General features: G+C 41.8%; 1 protein-coding gene across 2 annotated transcripts in view; it reads right to left on the bottom strand.

Moving 5' to 3' along the window:
* The window catches only part of LOC133268341 (BEN domain-containing protein 5), a 951,280-nt gene that overhangs the window by 85,317 nt on the left and 848,167 nt on the right, over positions 1-17,796 (bottom strand). For both annotated transcript variants that reach the window (XM_061451279.1, XM_061451280.1), the window contains exons 10-11: positions 15,827-15,979; positions 577-739 (exon numbers count right to left, since the gene is read on the bottom strand). In XM_061451279.1, the coding sequence (XP_061307263.1) occupies positions 577-739; positions 15,827-15,979 (316 nt within the window). The remainder of the gene's footprint in view (positions 1-576; positions 740-15,826; positions 15,980-17,796) is intronic.

Genomic DNA, 17,796 nt, shown 5'->3' with positions numbered 1-17,796 from the left:
TTAAGGAATGAGACATTGCTTCCATTTGAGCACTCAAAAATGCGAGCAACTTTGGCAGTTTTGTTTGCAGAGCTCGCTTTCCCTTTCTTTTTCAACTGGCATTAAAGATCTGGCCCTGAGGCAGCCGCAGAACCTAATGGATCCTTTAGAGCCTTTTGGCTGCAGTTCAAAGGCAGAGAAGATATTGTAACTCAGTAACAAAGATGCACTTTCAACTTGCTATTAAAACGATAATACAAACACAGGGATAATGGGAGAATAAGGAGAGAAATGAAAAAAGAAATGGAAGTCTGTGGAAGGGAATGGATCACAGGCTCTCCAGGAGTAGTTTCTGTAATAAGTGTGTGAGACAATCTCCTACAAGAGGGAAATGGCTTATTTGATCTAATATGCCTTTCTCTTCTTGAATTTCCACAGTATGGAGAATCAATATGAGGGAAATTAAAGCATCAGGAGCAGACTCACATTTCCACTTGTGTGTTCCTATCTCAGCAAACTCTTATTGAGATAGAAGTATTTACCTTAAGTGCCTGGTTCACATGTGCTGCAAGAGAAGGAAGGATTTCAAAAGGATACATGCTTCTTCTGTGTAAGGGACAGCAGAAGCAGGTCCTCCCAATACGTAGCTGTAGAATGAGACTTCCAGAGTGTAGCAGTAGGATGTATCATTTAGCAGCCCACCAAGAAAACGCCGACCTGTCCCTGCTTTCACAGCATCTCTGTTGAATGATGTACTGGACTGCAGGAGGAACATAGAAACACGAAGAGTGTTTGTGAGTGGAACAAGTGAAGGGTTGGAAAGGAGCCTGTTAAAATCAAAACCAGTTAAATTCACATTGCCAAATCTCATTTACACTATATAAGACTGCACTATTTTTTGAGTATGGCCTGGAGAGACCATTAACAGAAACACAGTTCTGTCACACAGACTATAAATAATGCCTTGCAGACTTTCACAAAATTAATCTCAGTTCACTAGTAACATCAGCTTTTCTCCTCCTCTTTTGGATAACACCAAGAAAAGCCTGTCATATGCATGAGCTGAAAGTAAACTTTCCAGACCCTCCATTCTCAACAGATAAGCTGGACAATTATCTGGATATTGGGTTCCTCTCTTCACTGCATTCCCTTGTGTCATAAGCATTCTCCCCTGCCCATTACTCTGGACTCTTTCAAGCAGAGTAGAAATACAGTGGCATTTACATTTTAGTGAAACTTTCTCACCTAAGACATTTGACTAGTTCTTAAACTAGGTCACACAAATTTCCACTTCACTAACTTAAATGTTAACGGGGTGTAGCTCTCTGGGTGCAAAAATATACCACACAACTTTACAGCATTAGCAGTATAGTATGAAAGACAGTATTTTGTGCTACTACTGAAGATCTGGTTTTAAGAAACCTACAGCTCTGAATATTCGTAGAGTGGGATTCATAGAGGGGTGGAAGGGAGGACTCCCAAGAATTCTCATAAATGAGTTTTAGCTTTCCATTGAAGGCATGACTGGAGACTGAAGGGGAGCTCACCTTCAGGTTGACTGAGGTCTCAGTTTGTTCCTGCCAACTAGACAGAAAAATGGATTCTGATTTCATTTCGGTTATCAGAATATGGGTGTAGGGAGCCAGCTCACAGGAAGAAGACAGCAAAGGTGTCAGAACATGATCTTGTGGTTTGTGAGCAGAAGCATCACCCGCAAGGGGAATGAGCTAGTTCTATGGCTGAATTTGGCACAGTGAAAACAAAGAAAATGTTGGAGAATTTATTCAGGGCAGACATTAGGAAGACAGAAGAACTCCAGTGATTAGGATACTCAGTTACTGATATGGAGTACCTATGAAGATCTCATCAAGTATGTTTGAGAATAAAGTGTGCAGTTATTTGCTGCATATAGTTCATGTCTTTGGGATACAGTTTGGGCATGATGTCCTTTTCAGTTCTATTTCCCATTATTTCAATCAGGCTAGAAGAAGATTATGAGTAGAATTCCTCAGAGATGATTCTTGAGATGAATCTTACATAATATCTTCATCAGAGTTCTTGGCATGGTAAAGGAGGACCATGCCAACAAAATTTGCTGACATACTGTGGAATGAATCATCATTATGGAGGAGTCTCTGAATATCATACCAAAAAGAAGTGTGGGATGAGTTTGAGGACTGAAGTGATAGTAGTCAGGTGAAACTCAGCCACTCAAGTGCCAGGTCATGTACTCAGGGCCTAATAACAAACAATCTCTGCTATAAGCTGAAACCTCATCAGCTGGAAATAGTTGAAGAGTGCCTGATGCATTACTTCACTGAAGTGATTGTTGCTTTCTGGCAGAAAATAACTCAGAGGTTGGACCTACTTATTGGCAAAATTATTCTTGCCATTCAAAAGTGAATTATAAGTAGCCTAAATAAATTAAGGTGGGCCAAAAAAAGAGAAATCAAAATTTGGATCTTTCCAGAGTTTGAAATTTTAGACTACTATATTGTGGAGTTCAGGGGATTTGATTGGTGTTTTGTTTTGTTTTGTTTTGTGTTTGTTTGCTTAGCAGAAACATTCCCGTTTCAGCTGTGCAAAACTAATTGAAATGGCAATGGCATTAATAATATCACCTGTTCATTTCTTTGCCAGGTAGTTCTGCGCTTTCAGGAATAAAAAGAAGCTGAACCTTCATATAGATACATAAATGTAGATTTAGGAGGTTAACTTTGTCCTCATTTCGAAAAAAATACCTCATGTCATATACAAATGATGTGTTGAGTAAGAGTAACATCTCTGATTTGACTCAAGAAGGCTGGCATAAAGAAAATATAGCATAAACCTCTCAAATATGAACACGTGCATGGTTTGAAACAGCAGCTTGCTCTCGGCTCTAGAGCAAATGTTATAAGCCAGAGTCTGATTTGATGTTTTAGATGAAAGGAAGAAAATTACAGATTCAAGAAAATTCAGCTAATGACAAGGAAGGGCAGCAGGTACTTGCTTGAGTCCAACCTTCTACTCGCTGCTTCAAGTCAAGATAAATGGAGTGGAGAAATAAATAGACTGAACTTTGACTCTTCACCACAACTGATCTTGGCAACCAATAATGCTGAAACCAAGGCTATGAAAAGCCCTGCATTGTGGCAAAGAAGAAGCCTTCTGCATACCCATTTATTTAATCAGACTCTAATGTGGGGACAAGAGGCAAGGGGAGGGGAAAGAACACAGATAAAGTTGTCTGCAAATGCATCTTTTGATTTTCTGGGAAAATCTATTGCCCTAAAACCCTTGCAAAGCTGAACTGAAGTAATCATTAAGCAAATGCACTGAGCAGGCACAGCAGGAGAACAGCTAAACAAATATTAATTTCTCCAAGGCTCAATTGCGTGGGAGTGTCAACAACAGCAAAAAGTACAAAGTCTGGAGGGTGAGGGGAAACACCAAAGACTTTGAAGTTCTTAAATAGGGATATTTCTATAAAATCAACAGTAATTCATTATTAAAACACATAGATACATTAGAGCTTACAGAAGGACTCTGCTTCCCTGCTTGTGTGAGAAAATTCAGTGAACAAAAAGCTATCTGCAGGAGATGCCAAGCAACAAGAATCCATTGTTAAAGGAGCCGAGCAAGAAGGGTGAAGGATTCCCCCACTTTCTCGTAGGAAGAAACCCACCAAAAAACTTACATCTGGACTTCATACACACTTGGGAGCTTCAAGGTGTGCTGATGCTCTGTCTACATCTCAGGCATTAGTGGCAGCTTCCCCTGACTGGTTTCCCCATTGGGAATGACAGTGAACGGCCAAGCAGCACAAAGAAATTTGTAAACCAACTGGACATTCAGACACTGCAGCAGACAAAGAGATGTGTGGAAGGAAATAAGAACAACAAAAGTGCATGCAAATTCTCTCCAGAGTGGTCTCAAAGCAGAAAAATAAGTCTTGCCCCTTGCTCAGACCTCTCAATGTGCCAGAACCTCTGTCCCCAGGGCAGCCTTGACTCATGGCTGGTAAGGACACTCTACCTTACAGCATCTCTACACAGTGAATTCAACCCCCTGGTAGCTGGCTTTCAAGCTGAACATCTTAGGCAGCTTCCATATGACTGAGGGTACTCTTGGTTTCTCTGCACTGCTCCATCATCCTGCTAACAACTACCAGAATAAATGCTCTGAGCAGTTCATATTCACAAAGTAAGGGCAGTTTATTGATTGGCTCTGAGTGACTGTACCTATCTATCCCAAGAAAGGATCCAAAAGACAAAGGGGGAGAACAGCACATTTCTCACATACCTGAGACTGAATTTGCATCCTGATAGACTTGGAATCTGAGTGGTTCTGCTTGGTGGGAGCTTTCCCTGGTGGGACCCCCTCCCCAGTGTATGTGTGACTTCACAAGGGATTATCTTGCTACAGTATCAGAAAACCTCACGTTGCACAGAAGTTAAAATTGAAGGCGATACCCAGTAAATTAGAGTCCACTCTTCAGTGGAAGAAAAGATGCCAAAAAGGGCTGGAATGACAAGCAGGCTCAGCAGCCAGCCACTCGTGGATGGGAGCTTCAGTCCTACCTTTCATTGATGGCAGGGTAAAGGGATAAAATGGTATTTCCTCATAATGGACTTGTTGGGGGATGAATCTTTGTTGTCTTCTGAAATTGCTCAACACAATAGGGAGAAAAAGGATCAAGGTATGACCACAGTGCAAGTCAGACCTTGCCCGGCTCCTAGCATGGGAACCAGGCTACAGACTGCACATCACTTTTGATCAATCCTAAGGTGTTTCTTCAACCCAGTAAGAAAGGAAACGACAAGGTACAAATGGCTCAGAAAGCAATTAGGAGAGAAATCAACCAGACAGAAATCTGGTAACAGGCTTTGATAGATTGAGAAAGATTAATTCCTGATGTAGCAAGGTCTAGGGGGTTCCTGAAATCCAACAGATAAATTTCGCCAGCTGTTCACATCTACTGCAATGCAACTGATTGTTTATGTATCCATGGAAAGAACCAGCAAACTGCTTATGTCTTCAAAAATGTGAGCTCTAGTGTGCACATGAATGTTTCCCAGAAGAACATTAGTCCTCACAAACACAGTATTGCATGAAGCTCAGAACAAAGAGAAATTCCCATTTGCTGATATAGATAGATGATGTAGGAACAGGAAGTGTTTTACAAAAGGATGTACATGTTCAATTGTATGCTCACAAGAATCAGAGAATCATGTTAGAAATCTTTACTGGAAAAAAGCAGAGACATAAACACTAAGAGGATTCATAATTAGAGAATGGTTTCATACTACAACACATAATTAAACAATATGCTGGGTCACCCTATGCCATTTACATTTGGGAAATAAGCTGTATTTTACAACTGAGGATAATGACCACCCTCAGCCTCCCCTCCCCAAAATAGATAAAACCAGACAAATTACCTATATTTTCCTTGTTCTTTAGTTGAGCAATAAGCACTTTACCTACTGGGTTAAACTGGGATTACGCATACAAATTGCTTCATGTTCCTCACCTATCAGCACCAGCAATGGCCAAGTGTAATCAGGACTCAGTTACAACCTCACCAGAGTTATCCACTGATGCTGCTCTTATAGCTGAAGAGTAAGCTCTTTTCCTAAAGCAGGTCTGACCTCTATGAGCTCTCAACTCGCTGCCCCAGTGTCGCAAAAAAACTTGATAATAAAAAAATTAGTAGTTAGTGCTGTAGAAAAAAGTAATGACACACTTGTCATCAAGGAAGAATAGACGTGCCGCTGGGAAATGGACTGGAGCCCAGACAATGTCAAATCCATCTCAGTGAAGAGTTTTACAGTATCAGCTATAACTCACTCACTCTCATTTTCTAGAATGCTTTATTGGAGTCTGCAAAAGTTAGAGAGCACAGAAATGCACTGGCTTTGAAATCCCTGCCACAGAAGAGTGTAAATAGCAATAGTGGAAATTGTGACTCTTCTCTTTGCCCCATACCCAGGGTGCTGTAAGAGGGGTGCAACTGGACGCTCACTTTCATACGGATACAGCTAATTATTGCCATGGCGTAACTGCTTTGACCCTGCCATTCTTGCAGCTGGTGCCCATCAAGCTATCCCTACAAGAAAAACTTATCTCTTTACTTCTCTGGAAGCACTGAGGAAACTTCTCACTTCAAAAGCCAACTTAACCGTCTCTTCACACCTGGTCCATTAACTCTCTTAATAGACTGGAAAGCATACGTGTTAGTGGTTTTTGTGATAGACTCCATGCCAACTGGGTCTGGAGACTTGGAAATCCTGGTATCTGGGAAGCTGCTATCAGGCAGCTTTCTTCAAATTCAAAGCTACAGCGAGCTTCTGAAATGTAGATGAGATTATTAAAAAGAAAGAAGAAGAAAGAAGAAAGAAAGAAGAGGAAAAAAGAAGAGAAGAAAAAAGGAGATAAAGAAAAAGAGAAAAAGAAAGAGAATGATTCGGAGAAAACTCCAGGAACAAACTCGCCAACAATTTCAAGTTGACAAGCAGGTATTCTTCATTGCGGCGCCGGGAGCACGGGGGATAGCTCCTCCTAACGTGTGTCCCCGAATTGCTATGCAGGTCATCCTCATGTGGTTACTGCGCGTATTACATCATTTTCCAAAAGGTTTCCGGCATGCATACAAAAATGTGGTGGTCTTTAAGGGTCGTTTACTTTTCCCAATAGGTTTTATTAACATTACAGACATAGCAATCATCCTGGCCTTCTACTTATCAGTTAGTTTAACTGCTCTCATCCTGGACACCTGCTGGTCCTGGATACTCCCCATCCCCAGGTCCTGTCCTTCTATTCTGCTTTTCTCACACCTTTTGTACCGAGGCCCTGAGGGCCTGAAACTATGTCAACTACCTCCAAGCACCGCAGTTATTTCCCATTACAAAGCCATCGCACTTAACATTACTTAGAACTGATTACATTTTGTACTTTTGTGCCTCCTTGTCTCAAGGAGAAAGAGAGAAAGAGGAAGAGGAAGAGAGAAAGAGAAAGAGAGAAAGAGAAAAAGAGAGAGAGAAAACCCACAAAGGCAGAAAGCTGACCTGAAGGAAGAATGATTGCGGGAAGCAGAGATGTGATGAAATGGAAACAGAGCTCAAAATTACTCCCTGCTCTCACCTTGTAGCTTTGCCGTGTTTCTGATGCAAAGGAGGGAAACTTAATTCATCTCAAAATGATTTGTGACTACTGAAATTTGGGAAAAGGGGGTGTTGAGAAGTTCGAGATAATTTCAAAGAGGGATCCTATTACTCAGTTTTTCCAGATCCCTTAGGGATAGATTGGACTGATATTCTGGTGAAAAGGGCTGGTTCATTCCCACTGATGGGTCTGCAGTTGACAGCATTTTGTTTCATAACTTTTGTGCCCGGTAGGAAACAGTGAGGTGGGTCCCAGACTTCGGGTTTAACAAGGGAATACTATCTGAACTAGAATATGATTTGCAGAAAGAAAAGGCGTGAAGGGGAGCCTGTCCTAAGAATGTGAGAGAGAAAAGCCTGAAACCGAACCCTAAAACCAAATAGCCTCAAATCCTAACAGATTTTCACAGTTCTACTTACCTCTCTTTTTATGCCTTCTTCCTCCTGCTCAGTGGAAAGCAGACAGCAATCATCCTTTCCACACTGCAGGAGAACCATGAACACAACCTGCCTAGCACCACATTGTCAGGCTTTAAAGTGCAATTCTCCTCAGAGAAATAACAGTTTAAAGGTACTTTGTCACCACACACACATCTGCTCCCTGAGGGGCTTCATTATCCCTTTAATGTGTAGTGAAGTAATACCAGATCTTTCCCCATCCCTCCCAAGTGTCTTTCAGTCATGCCTGCTTAAGTTTGCTGATAAAAACACATATTTGCATGGCCATTAGCAGAGGGCTTGGAAGGAGGGAGCTTTATAAGCTCTCAGTTTATGCCTCAAAACCCAAACTACCAAATGAGCTCCCTTTTTGGAAACTCTGTAGTTAGAAAAGCAACTGGGTTTCATGCTTCAGGGTTTCAGCTGTTCACCTGCAAGAGCTACAATAGCTGCACTTTTCACTGCTCATTAATATCCGTGCTCTGCTCTCTACAGTGCTCTGCCATACAGCTCCAGGACTGATGGAGGTCTTCACAGCCTGCTGCCTGTCTCTGCACCTTGCACCAGTTACACTGGCAGAATCAGTGCAGGGGTTTGGCCTGCATTTCACATTCCCTGGAATTCATCCTCACATGCAGTGGAAGTGGTTGTACTCACAGCTGCCACCTCCAGGGCTACACCACTGAAGATACTTATCGTGCTCACTGGCGCCGCCATAGCAGCTAATGCAACTGGAATCCAAATCAAAACAGCAGCTCTTCTGAGAGAGCTTCTTAAACAACATCCTGCCTCCAAACAAAGAAGGGTGCTTTGCAAACAAAGAGGATGGCCTTGCCCGAGACCTTCACTAGGTCAGCCAAGGTCTCCCATACAGCATTGAGCAGCCCCTCATAACCTACTCAGGAAAGGCAAAAGAAGGTGGCAAATTTCCCCCCATCCTCTGAGCAGACCTCAGTTGGAGCTCCTCTTGCACTAGATTTTGCTAGCCCAAACACACAGTGTCAAGTCATCTCAGCTCTGTCACTGAGTCTGCTTCTTGTCACCAGAAGTGCACTTAACCATGCATGGCAATATCACCTACTCAGTCATTAACCTATGCACAAACCCATTGCCCATAAACCAGGAAATTAGTCTGGAATTTATCTCCATTTAAAGAGCCAACACAATCTGTGACCAGTGATACAGATAAAGAAGGGATCTGCAAATTCTTCAGGGTAATAATGAAGAAAAGGTCTGCTTTTTCCTCCCTATTGTTTTCTTTTACTAACAGCAACCTCTGCACATCCTTCCCCAAAGATGCCAAGGCTGGCATTTCCTAGTCTAAGCTTTACAGAATAATCACACCATTTAGAGAAATAACTCGTGTCTCTGGAGTTCTCAGTTTCCCTATTTGTCAGTAGAAAACGAGACATTTCCTCAAAATATACAATAAAATAGCCTGTAGCAATAGCCTGCAATGCTTCTCTTTACCATAGTTTTATGAGTGCGTGTGCATTCTCCTGGGAGTGCTTTCATAATCATTTATACAAATGACAGAAACTTAGGACAATGAGAAGCCAAAAGGGAAATACAGCCATCATGCATGCAGTTACTTAGAATAGTCTGCAGAAAAAGTGGTTTGCTCTGTGGCAAAGAGATGTGCTGCTCACTTGTCAGTCTAAATCAGGAGCTTACAGCCCCTTCTGAGGAGGGGCAGCATGCTGTACACTGCCTCCAGAGCAATCCAGTAGAGCCCATTGCTCAAACTCCTCCTGGGCTCTTTCACTACTCTGCAACAGTTCAGACAGACATATACCCTACATACATTAAAATATCACAGCTAAAACATCCAGAAAACAGATCCTGGTGAGGAATGGGTGTCCAGTTCTTAACCAACTTCCTAGCCCTCCTTCACAGCACAGTTTGCCCCAGCCAAGTGAAATTTTCAGCACTTTGCCATAGATGTAGCTTGCATTTGAATGTAAAGGACCTCCTTTCATATGTACTGCTCTGAAAAGAGGCTGTCACCTGCTCCTGGCTTGTTGACATTAAGTAAGAATAACGATGGCCTTTGAAAATACACCATAAAATTGCTACAGAATCTTCTTTCTTCTGTGGTTATTCAAAATTTCTACCTGTGTGTGGATGGAGAAGGCATTGTCAACTCCTTTATGCACAGCAAGGTACTGAAAGAGAGTCCATTTAATCAAAAACTTCCTCCCCCCCCCCTTCCTTTTCTTTGCAGTACAGATTAATTCAACCCTTTATAGAAAAAGAGGGGTGGACTGGTCCAGCACGATGTAATGGAGCAGTTTCATTTAGCCATCACTCTCCAGAGGGCAGAGATCTTGTGAGACAAAGCCTATAATGCTTGGAAGCACAGTCTTTACAATCTGTTCCCTGTGCCACCAGAAACGTGTTTCCTTTCTCTGCTCACCCAGCCTCCACGAAGGATAAATAAATAAATGAACTTATGGAGCAACATGTCCAAGAAGCAGCGAGCAGAAATGCATCCCAAAGGGGCGCTAAACCATATAATAGCTGTATTTGTCTTCCTGGAAATGCCTTGCTATAAGACAATAAAAAAGGAGGTAGGATCATTTGTTGTGCTCAGGTTTTAAGAGATTTCTGAGTAGATCTGTTAAGCTTGCATGACGTTAACAAAACTTACCTGAATGCAATAGCTTTTGCCTTCTTGAGACAAGGGTCATTTCTTGCCAAAACAGCAGAGAAGCACTTAAGGGATGGTAGTGCAAATGAGTATGGATTTTACTTTGGGATGAAATCTAGGTCTGAGAAACTTGCTCACCGCTTCCCCTTCCCTGCTCATCCACATGCCACATAAACTGATGGTTCTTTACTTTGGAGCAGATTACTGGGATTTGCTCATTCAATGTTCATGAGATGTTATTACTTCCTCAGGCACTTGTGCCAGCACTTCCTTCAGAAATGGCCCCAAACACACTGGGATTAGTAATAGGGACCACGGTACTGCAAGGAGGATGTCCAGCCAGGGTAAGTGATAACAACCCAGCAAGGCTGCCATGGATAGATGGAAGGAGGTTTCCTGGGAGGAACACATCTTCCCTAAGAAAGCTTGGATGGATGAGGTGGGTACTGTGGAAATAGGAAGAACAGACCTGGAGCATGTGGGTTAAAGGAAAACGATGGAAAATACAAATCAATCTTGGTTGCTCAATTTTAGATATCCAGGATAAAAAAAAAGCCCCCAAAACCACAAACAATCAAAAAACCATGACAAAAAGTACTAGGGCAAATCATTCCGTACCTGAATATTCTCATACTGCTGAGACAATGATAGTGTCAAAACATGTTTAGGTCACAGTGTTACAGCATTGGGTTTAACAACATGTTTTTCTAAAGAAAATCTGGTGGGCTGTTGTTCAGAGACTTCACTTTTGAGTGCTTGGAATAAAACATAGGGAAATGCTGACAAAGGGACCAGACTGGCACTTTGGAAACCTGGGATTTATTCTCAGATTCCCTCAAGCAAGTCACTTCCTACTCACTTTCTGTCTCTTTCCCAGCATGACTAGCAGCTCTTGGTGTTGCAGACTTCCTCAGTGGATACCCAGTGCCCAAAATGATGGGATCCCAAGTTTTATCAAGGTCCTTGGCTAACCACAGCACACAAACCACAACAAACTGTGTTTCCAAGGAAAGTGCTCTGCTGGGAGGTTGAATGCAAGAAAACAAAATGAGAACTCAAAGGTACCCCAAGTGCCACCAGTTTGGAGTCCAAAGAAAAAAGAACCCAAGAAGATTAAGCCAAATACCTCTAGCCAGTCTTTTTCTTTTAACTGGATAAAAAAAAGCAATCTTTATGAAGTGATAAAGCCATCCAAGAATGGCTGTGGTTGTTTCTTTTAAATGAACCAGAGAGAACAGATGGTGTCTTCCTCTCATACTGTCACAAAGGTCAAAATTAGCCACCCCTAAGACTAGCAGGTTCTTGAAATGCTCAAGTGCTTGTGTCTGGTCATTATGACTAATCCACTCTCCAGAACAAGAAAGGTCAAATGAAGAACACCCCTCCAAATACTGCAACAACTCCTAGCCATGGCTGATGTGTAATGCACTCAGACGTGGTGTCAACAGCTGCTCCTAAAACCCAATGAGTCAGCCCTTCAAAAAGGCTTGTCAGCTCTCACTGTTAGAGCTTTCATACAGATTATATTTACTCCCCAATGTTTAAAAATATCCTTCTTAAACCTTGAAAATACAGAACGTTTTCCTTACAGAAGTTTTGCTTTTTCCACAGACACCTGCCCAAGAATGTCTAATGTATTTATTTGGGAGCTAAATTTCCTAGCTCTTCTTTCATTTTCCTCTTCACGTGCTGACAGCTAAACCAAAAGCAGTTCCCTGTTTCTGAAGTCATGTACAAATGAAGAATTTCCAGTCCCTTTCACACCTTTTACCTGCAAACCACAGTCAGCTTAACAGAGCACTGTGAGGTTAAGTGCTCTGCTCAACAGACAGGATACAGAGATGTTGGGTGCCTTGCCTTTGGTCCTACAACAGGCATGCAGGCACAAATCCCCTATCCACCCCCTACTCTAATCACCAATCTCCCCTGGATGCTGCCATTTAAATAAAAAAGCCTATTGGAAATGACAGGTGAAGAAAGCAGCCCAGGCATGAAATGAAATGCACTCTAAAGTATATTAATAGGAGGTTGCCAGACAAAACGGCACAAGGCATTTGATCGCATCATCTTAGGCTTGTTGTTCATGCTCCTTTGCATCTGGCTGCGTGATTTCTGCCAGATTCTCGGCTGGAGGAGCAGGCTAGGATTTGCCTGCTTTCCCTAACCCGTGCCGGGCTCAGCTGTAATCATGCAGGGCACTGAAAGAAATCCCTTTGAGTCGGGATTCATTCCGAACATGTAAAACCCAGACAAATGACTGCTTCTCCAAAGTGAATCCCATTTCACAGCAAGTAGGTTATTAGTGTGGAACTCCATACAAGTAGCCTGCATTCAAAAGCCCTCTGCATTATTAATAGAAGATGAGCTTTTGACATCAAAGGAGAACCATTATGTATGCTAAACGGTGGCAAAAATTGTACCCGCACTTCAAACCTTTTCAGTTCTTTGTCCCTTGTAAATCAATCAAGGTTGACAGATGCTTTAAGGAGAGTAATCTTTTCAATGATACTGTCAATGGATAACATAATGGAACATTGTCTCTGTGCTGTGTGAAGACATGGAGCTAGTCAATTATGGACAACACTTCATGCAGCCGCCAGTTTTCACTTGAAGTGCTGCTGTTGAAGTATTATAATCCCAACAAATGGCCGCAGCAGCATACAATGTAAATGAGACCTCCTGAAGCTTTGGAAAATTAATTAGTAACAACAGTGGTCCATTCCCACACTTTCAAACACCAGCCTGGTAATGTTAACGATGCACTTCCCCCCTTCCCTTTGAGCAGTCAATAGGGCATATTTACATACATTATTTTTAATCTTCAACACTTTTTTTATCCCCCTTTTTAAATGCAGGAAGCTCTGGATTCCTTTCCTCTTTTTTGAGCAGCAAGATTCGGCCCTGACATTTCCAACCAGTCACATAACCCACATGGCTGGAGCTGAAAACAAGAGAATAGAGACCTGGAGACAGCAATAATATTCACTCCTCTTGCTTCACACACATTGGACACTTTGTGTCTGTCTCCTTTTCCAACGCTTCTATCACCTCAGCTGGCCTGAGAAGAATGGCTTGGATGGATGGCAGGGGAAAAGCTTCCGGTCTCAAGAGACCAGTAGGATGTGAGTTGGAAGTCCAATGTACTGAGTGCCGGCTGCACCTAGGTCAAACTGTGGTGCACTGGAAAGCAACATATATATCCTATCGCCAGCTACTACAGAAAGGAGATTGAGAGTCAAAGGGGAGAGGCTGTGCTGTTTATTTAGCTATTGGCTTCTATTTCCTATGTCATTTTCTCAAAGATTTTCCCTTTGTCAACCAAGGCTTGCGCTAAGAGGAGCAGTTAATCTCCCACAGTAACAGAGAGAAATCCCACACTTGAGCACAAAATTTCTAAACTATCAGTTGCAGGTTTTCATTGCTATGATCTGTGAATGCCCCCTTATCTATAATGTGGTTTTGAAACAACCAGGTGCAGATAAGAAACTCAATCACTGAGGTCTTCTCCGGCAAGAACAGGCTATTCCTTAAACCAGGCTCTGGGAACAGATAGAGCTGCTGTCCGTCCTCATTTAGTATGGAATTTGGTCTCTCTTCACTCAGGACAGCTTTCTGAGAAGTCCTTGAAGTGGGTGACCACAAAAATCTTCACGCTGCAACAGTCCCCCAAATTCCCCAAAATATATAGACAATTGTTAAGCAATATTGACAACGGTTAAACAATATTGTGAGGCAACAGAGGAAGCAACACACCCTCCCAGGCATTACCCAGGCGACTGCCACTGCTGATCCCAAGAAGAAAAGGAAAATGTTTGGTTTACTAGAGGCCCCTCTCTTGGGAATAGAAGGGGCAGAAGAAAGGTTATCTTCTGCCTAGCCTTAGGAAAGTCAGGGACTGATACAAGCTTTTCCCCACTCTTGCATAAAACAAATTACCATAGAATAGAGGAATGAACAGGAGTCAGGAGGTTTCAAATCCTCCTTCCTTTTGCTGGAACAGACCTGTCAATAAAACAGTGGCACAACTCCATTTCTATACCCACTTCCCAGTCAAACTCCACAGCACAATATGCACAAACGCTAGACAAAGAAAATTCTCTGCTGCATCTTGATGAGAAAGCTTTAGGCTAGCATTCTTGCCATGATGAAAATGGCCTTTTTTTCCAATTACAGTTTCTTCTGCTGTGCAGACTCATCTGCTTTTGTATTTGGTTTACATTTTGTTTCTCCAAAGCTAAACACAAGGAATGCTACAGGGTCCCTATCCTCCTGCACCCGCCACTTCTACCACAAGTTGGTTGGGATGGCAATGCAGAGAAATCAGTCACCATGCCTCCGCTGTCCCCATCTTTGAGAGGAGACCCAGGTTTATCTCAGTACCAGGAGGATGAAGTATAAGCAAAAAGGGAACAGCAGAGAATAGGGAAACATATGGTGGGTAACCAAGAGGGTTAAGAACATAACAGACATAAAATCAGGGTCAAAAGAATAAGTTCCTTACTTGGTGCAGGATTCTATAGTAATTTTTAATTGAGCCTGTTCCCATTACATAGGTGCAAAATGTTATCCACTGCCTTCCCTCCTCACAGGGCATGGCTTGGCCAAGATGCGTTACTGAATATTCCTTATCCCACTCAAAGCAAAATGGGACACCAAATGCACCTTGCAGGACTATCTGCTTAAGCAAACCTGGAGTGCATAGACTGAAACAGAGCAAGGGCTAGCTGCATAGAAGTAGCTTAGCCGGCAGCTCTACAGGTGTGTAATGGGGACCAGAAGAAGCAAACAAGCAATTGCAGGCAGGGTGGGGGATTGTGTGCTCTACTTGCACAGCTTTCAAGTAAAACTGATGCACAGAAGAGGCTATAGAGAGGGCCAGGATGTCATATTTGGACGCAAAGTTGCAACACACTGGACCAGAATCTTCAATCTACAGACTTCTGCAGAGTTACTGCAAGCAATGGGTGCTAACGATCTGTTCTATTCTATTTAAAACTTGCTCTAAAAACATATGCCCCTTTCTAACTCATTTATTTCCAACATCCATAGATAACTACTACACCACACTTCCTTCCAAATTGCAAGACACGTATTAAGCAATTGCACATTTTGTTGCACAACACTTTTCCATGTTATATCAAATAATTTCAAAACCAGACTGACTTTGTCACTACTTTTGACAGAAAATTATCTAACCTTTTATTTCAAGTTTATTCTTTTTGCTTCTATTTGCTGTTATATTTTTTAAAGTGTACATGTAAAAAAGACTGCCAATATAATAAAAAAAAAGGAAACATTAAAGCTGATCCAGTTGATCAAAAGACAAAACAACTTCTGATAGATAAAAGAAGTGTCTCAATAATTCAGAACCAAAGGTTATAATATACAAGATAAAGAACCTGCTTCTGTTCATGTGTCTAACGACAACACACAAGATCACAACTTACTATTTTGGATAAAGTAATTATAAGAGGGAAGATGGTAGCTAATAATGACAAAAATTTCTAGTAGCCTTCTATTCACATTAAAATAAAATTCACATAATCCAATTAAGCCAGAGATTTATCATTAAAAATAAATTAGGAAAAACATAATTAAGAGAAGCATTGCTTACATAAGAGAAATCTTCTGCATTCTGACAAAGTAGCTTGGGAAAAACAGCCTGTCGCTGAAATCTTTCCTCATCTTCAAAGATGTTCCCATACATGAAGCCATTCATCATGGTGGAGTGGGCATGGATGTCAATATAGAACTCCAGGTTAATTTTCTGTTGAGGGAAAACAAGAAGAAGAAAAACATTCAACATGAGATAAATCATAATGGTGTTGTGCAGGTGAAGCCTCCTATAAATTCAATACTGCCATCCTTGAATCTAAGCATGGTACCAGCATCAGAGAGCCATGTTAAAGACATTGCTTTGATGCATCCAACCATTCGTACCTCTTTGTGGGCGCATTTGAGTTGCATCACAGGACAATGATAGGCATTTCTCTGCCTGTTCCGAGAAGTCTGGGAGATTTATGCAGCACAGGACACTGTGCAAAATAATCATCCTTCAGTTGGATACACAGCTTAGTGCCATGGATACAAAAATATGCACCTTCCAGTTCTAGAGCATTACCATTTGGACATAACTTTGCCATTTCTGCACAGTTCTGCATTGCAATATGCAGGTGTTCCCTTCTGCCAGGAAAGACAGGTTCAAAATTGTGTAAAAAAGACCAGTTTTTCCTGTGCAATTTATTTCAGTTTATAAAAAGAAATATCACAAATATTTTTGTCTTACTCTGCTTTGTAGTAGCAATTCAGCAGAACAACTCCCCAAATATGTGCTTTAAATGCCCTCAGCTCATAGCTTCCTGCATGATACTGCAGCAACTCTTACTCAAAAGAAAGCACTCGGACCCCCTAACACAGAAATGCCCGCTCTCTCTCTATAGCCTCTTAGATTGGCAAGTCAGTATCAGAAGGATCTGCAAGAAAATGCCACTCAAATCTCCAGTCCAGAGGCACATATTTTTTCTCACATCATATATAAGTTATACCACTTCCCCTGCCATCAGTGGCAAACAGTGAATGCTCACCTTCATCACCATATACAGTGCCACTGACAGCAATGAGAATGCAACATCTAGTAATAAAGAGTGCTGCCAGAGCAGGTGCCACTGGATCACCCAGGTTCCCAAAACTCTTGCAACTTCTGTTCCTAAAAAAATGGTGCTCCATGACTAGACAGTGACAAACACACCTCTGTCTCCTGGCCACCACGGGGCCAGTAAGAACCTTCCTCGTGACCAGAGGGTTACAGTTCATATCTCACTGCCTCAACAGGGGGATGGAGAAGAGCTCTGTTAGCAGGACAGGGTTCAGAATGCTTAGCTTATACCCTTCAGTGGCAAACAGGGACCCTGGGCAGTAAAATACAACATGTAGTTTTCCAGCCACGTGTCTCATTTGCACACAAAGTTTGTTCAGGCTACTGGAGAATACTGAGCTACAAGACAGTCCAATGTAATACAAACAGAGACTGTATTATGCAGTTCATGGGACAGTGGTGTCATCTCTTCTAGAGAGTCTCTGATGGGGGAAGAACATCACTTAGTATGTGAAACTAATATGATACAGATTTACTTTCCCTTGGCAGAAAACCAATGTACAATACACAGTGACTGTTTAGCTTAATTAAACAGCCTAGAGAGAGTAATACTGTATCTTATTAAGCCTCTCCTATGGTTAAAATGTTAGCTAATGCAGTATCAATATCTGACCATGCTTCATAGGAAAAGGAACATTTGATTGTATTTGACTCTAATACAATAAATTGCTAGCTCCTGCCAAAGTGTTACGCTGTGCTATAGAGGACCAGCACTGCAATAAAACACACATCTGCTATTCAGAGATATAGCACTGAGGAGAAAGATTAGCATTGACAGGATGAAATACCACATAGGATTGTCTTCCTTTCCAAGCATACAGAAATTAAAACCAAGACTGAGTAATATTATTTTTGTAAGATAATTTCCCCATCAGAAGCAGAATGTGATGAGATCAGATGCATGCTGGCATATCACCATAAAACAGAAC

Source organism: Pezoporus flaviventris, unplaced genomic scaffold, assembly GCF_033815535.1.
Source record: "Pezoporus flaviventris isolate CSIRO_AGI_PZ_B2104156 unplaced genomic scaffold, CSIRO_AGI_Pfla_v1 ptg000013l, whole genome shotgun sequence".
In the NCBI taxonomy this organism is placed as follows: domain Eukaryota; kingdom Metazoa; phylum Chordata; class Aves; order Psittaciformes; family Psittacidae; genus Pezoporus; species Pezoporus flaviventris.
Note: the sequence above shows the minus strand (reverse complement) of the source record. Positions and strands in the feature narration are given on the sequence as shown.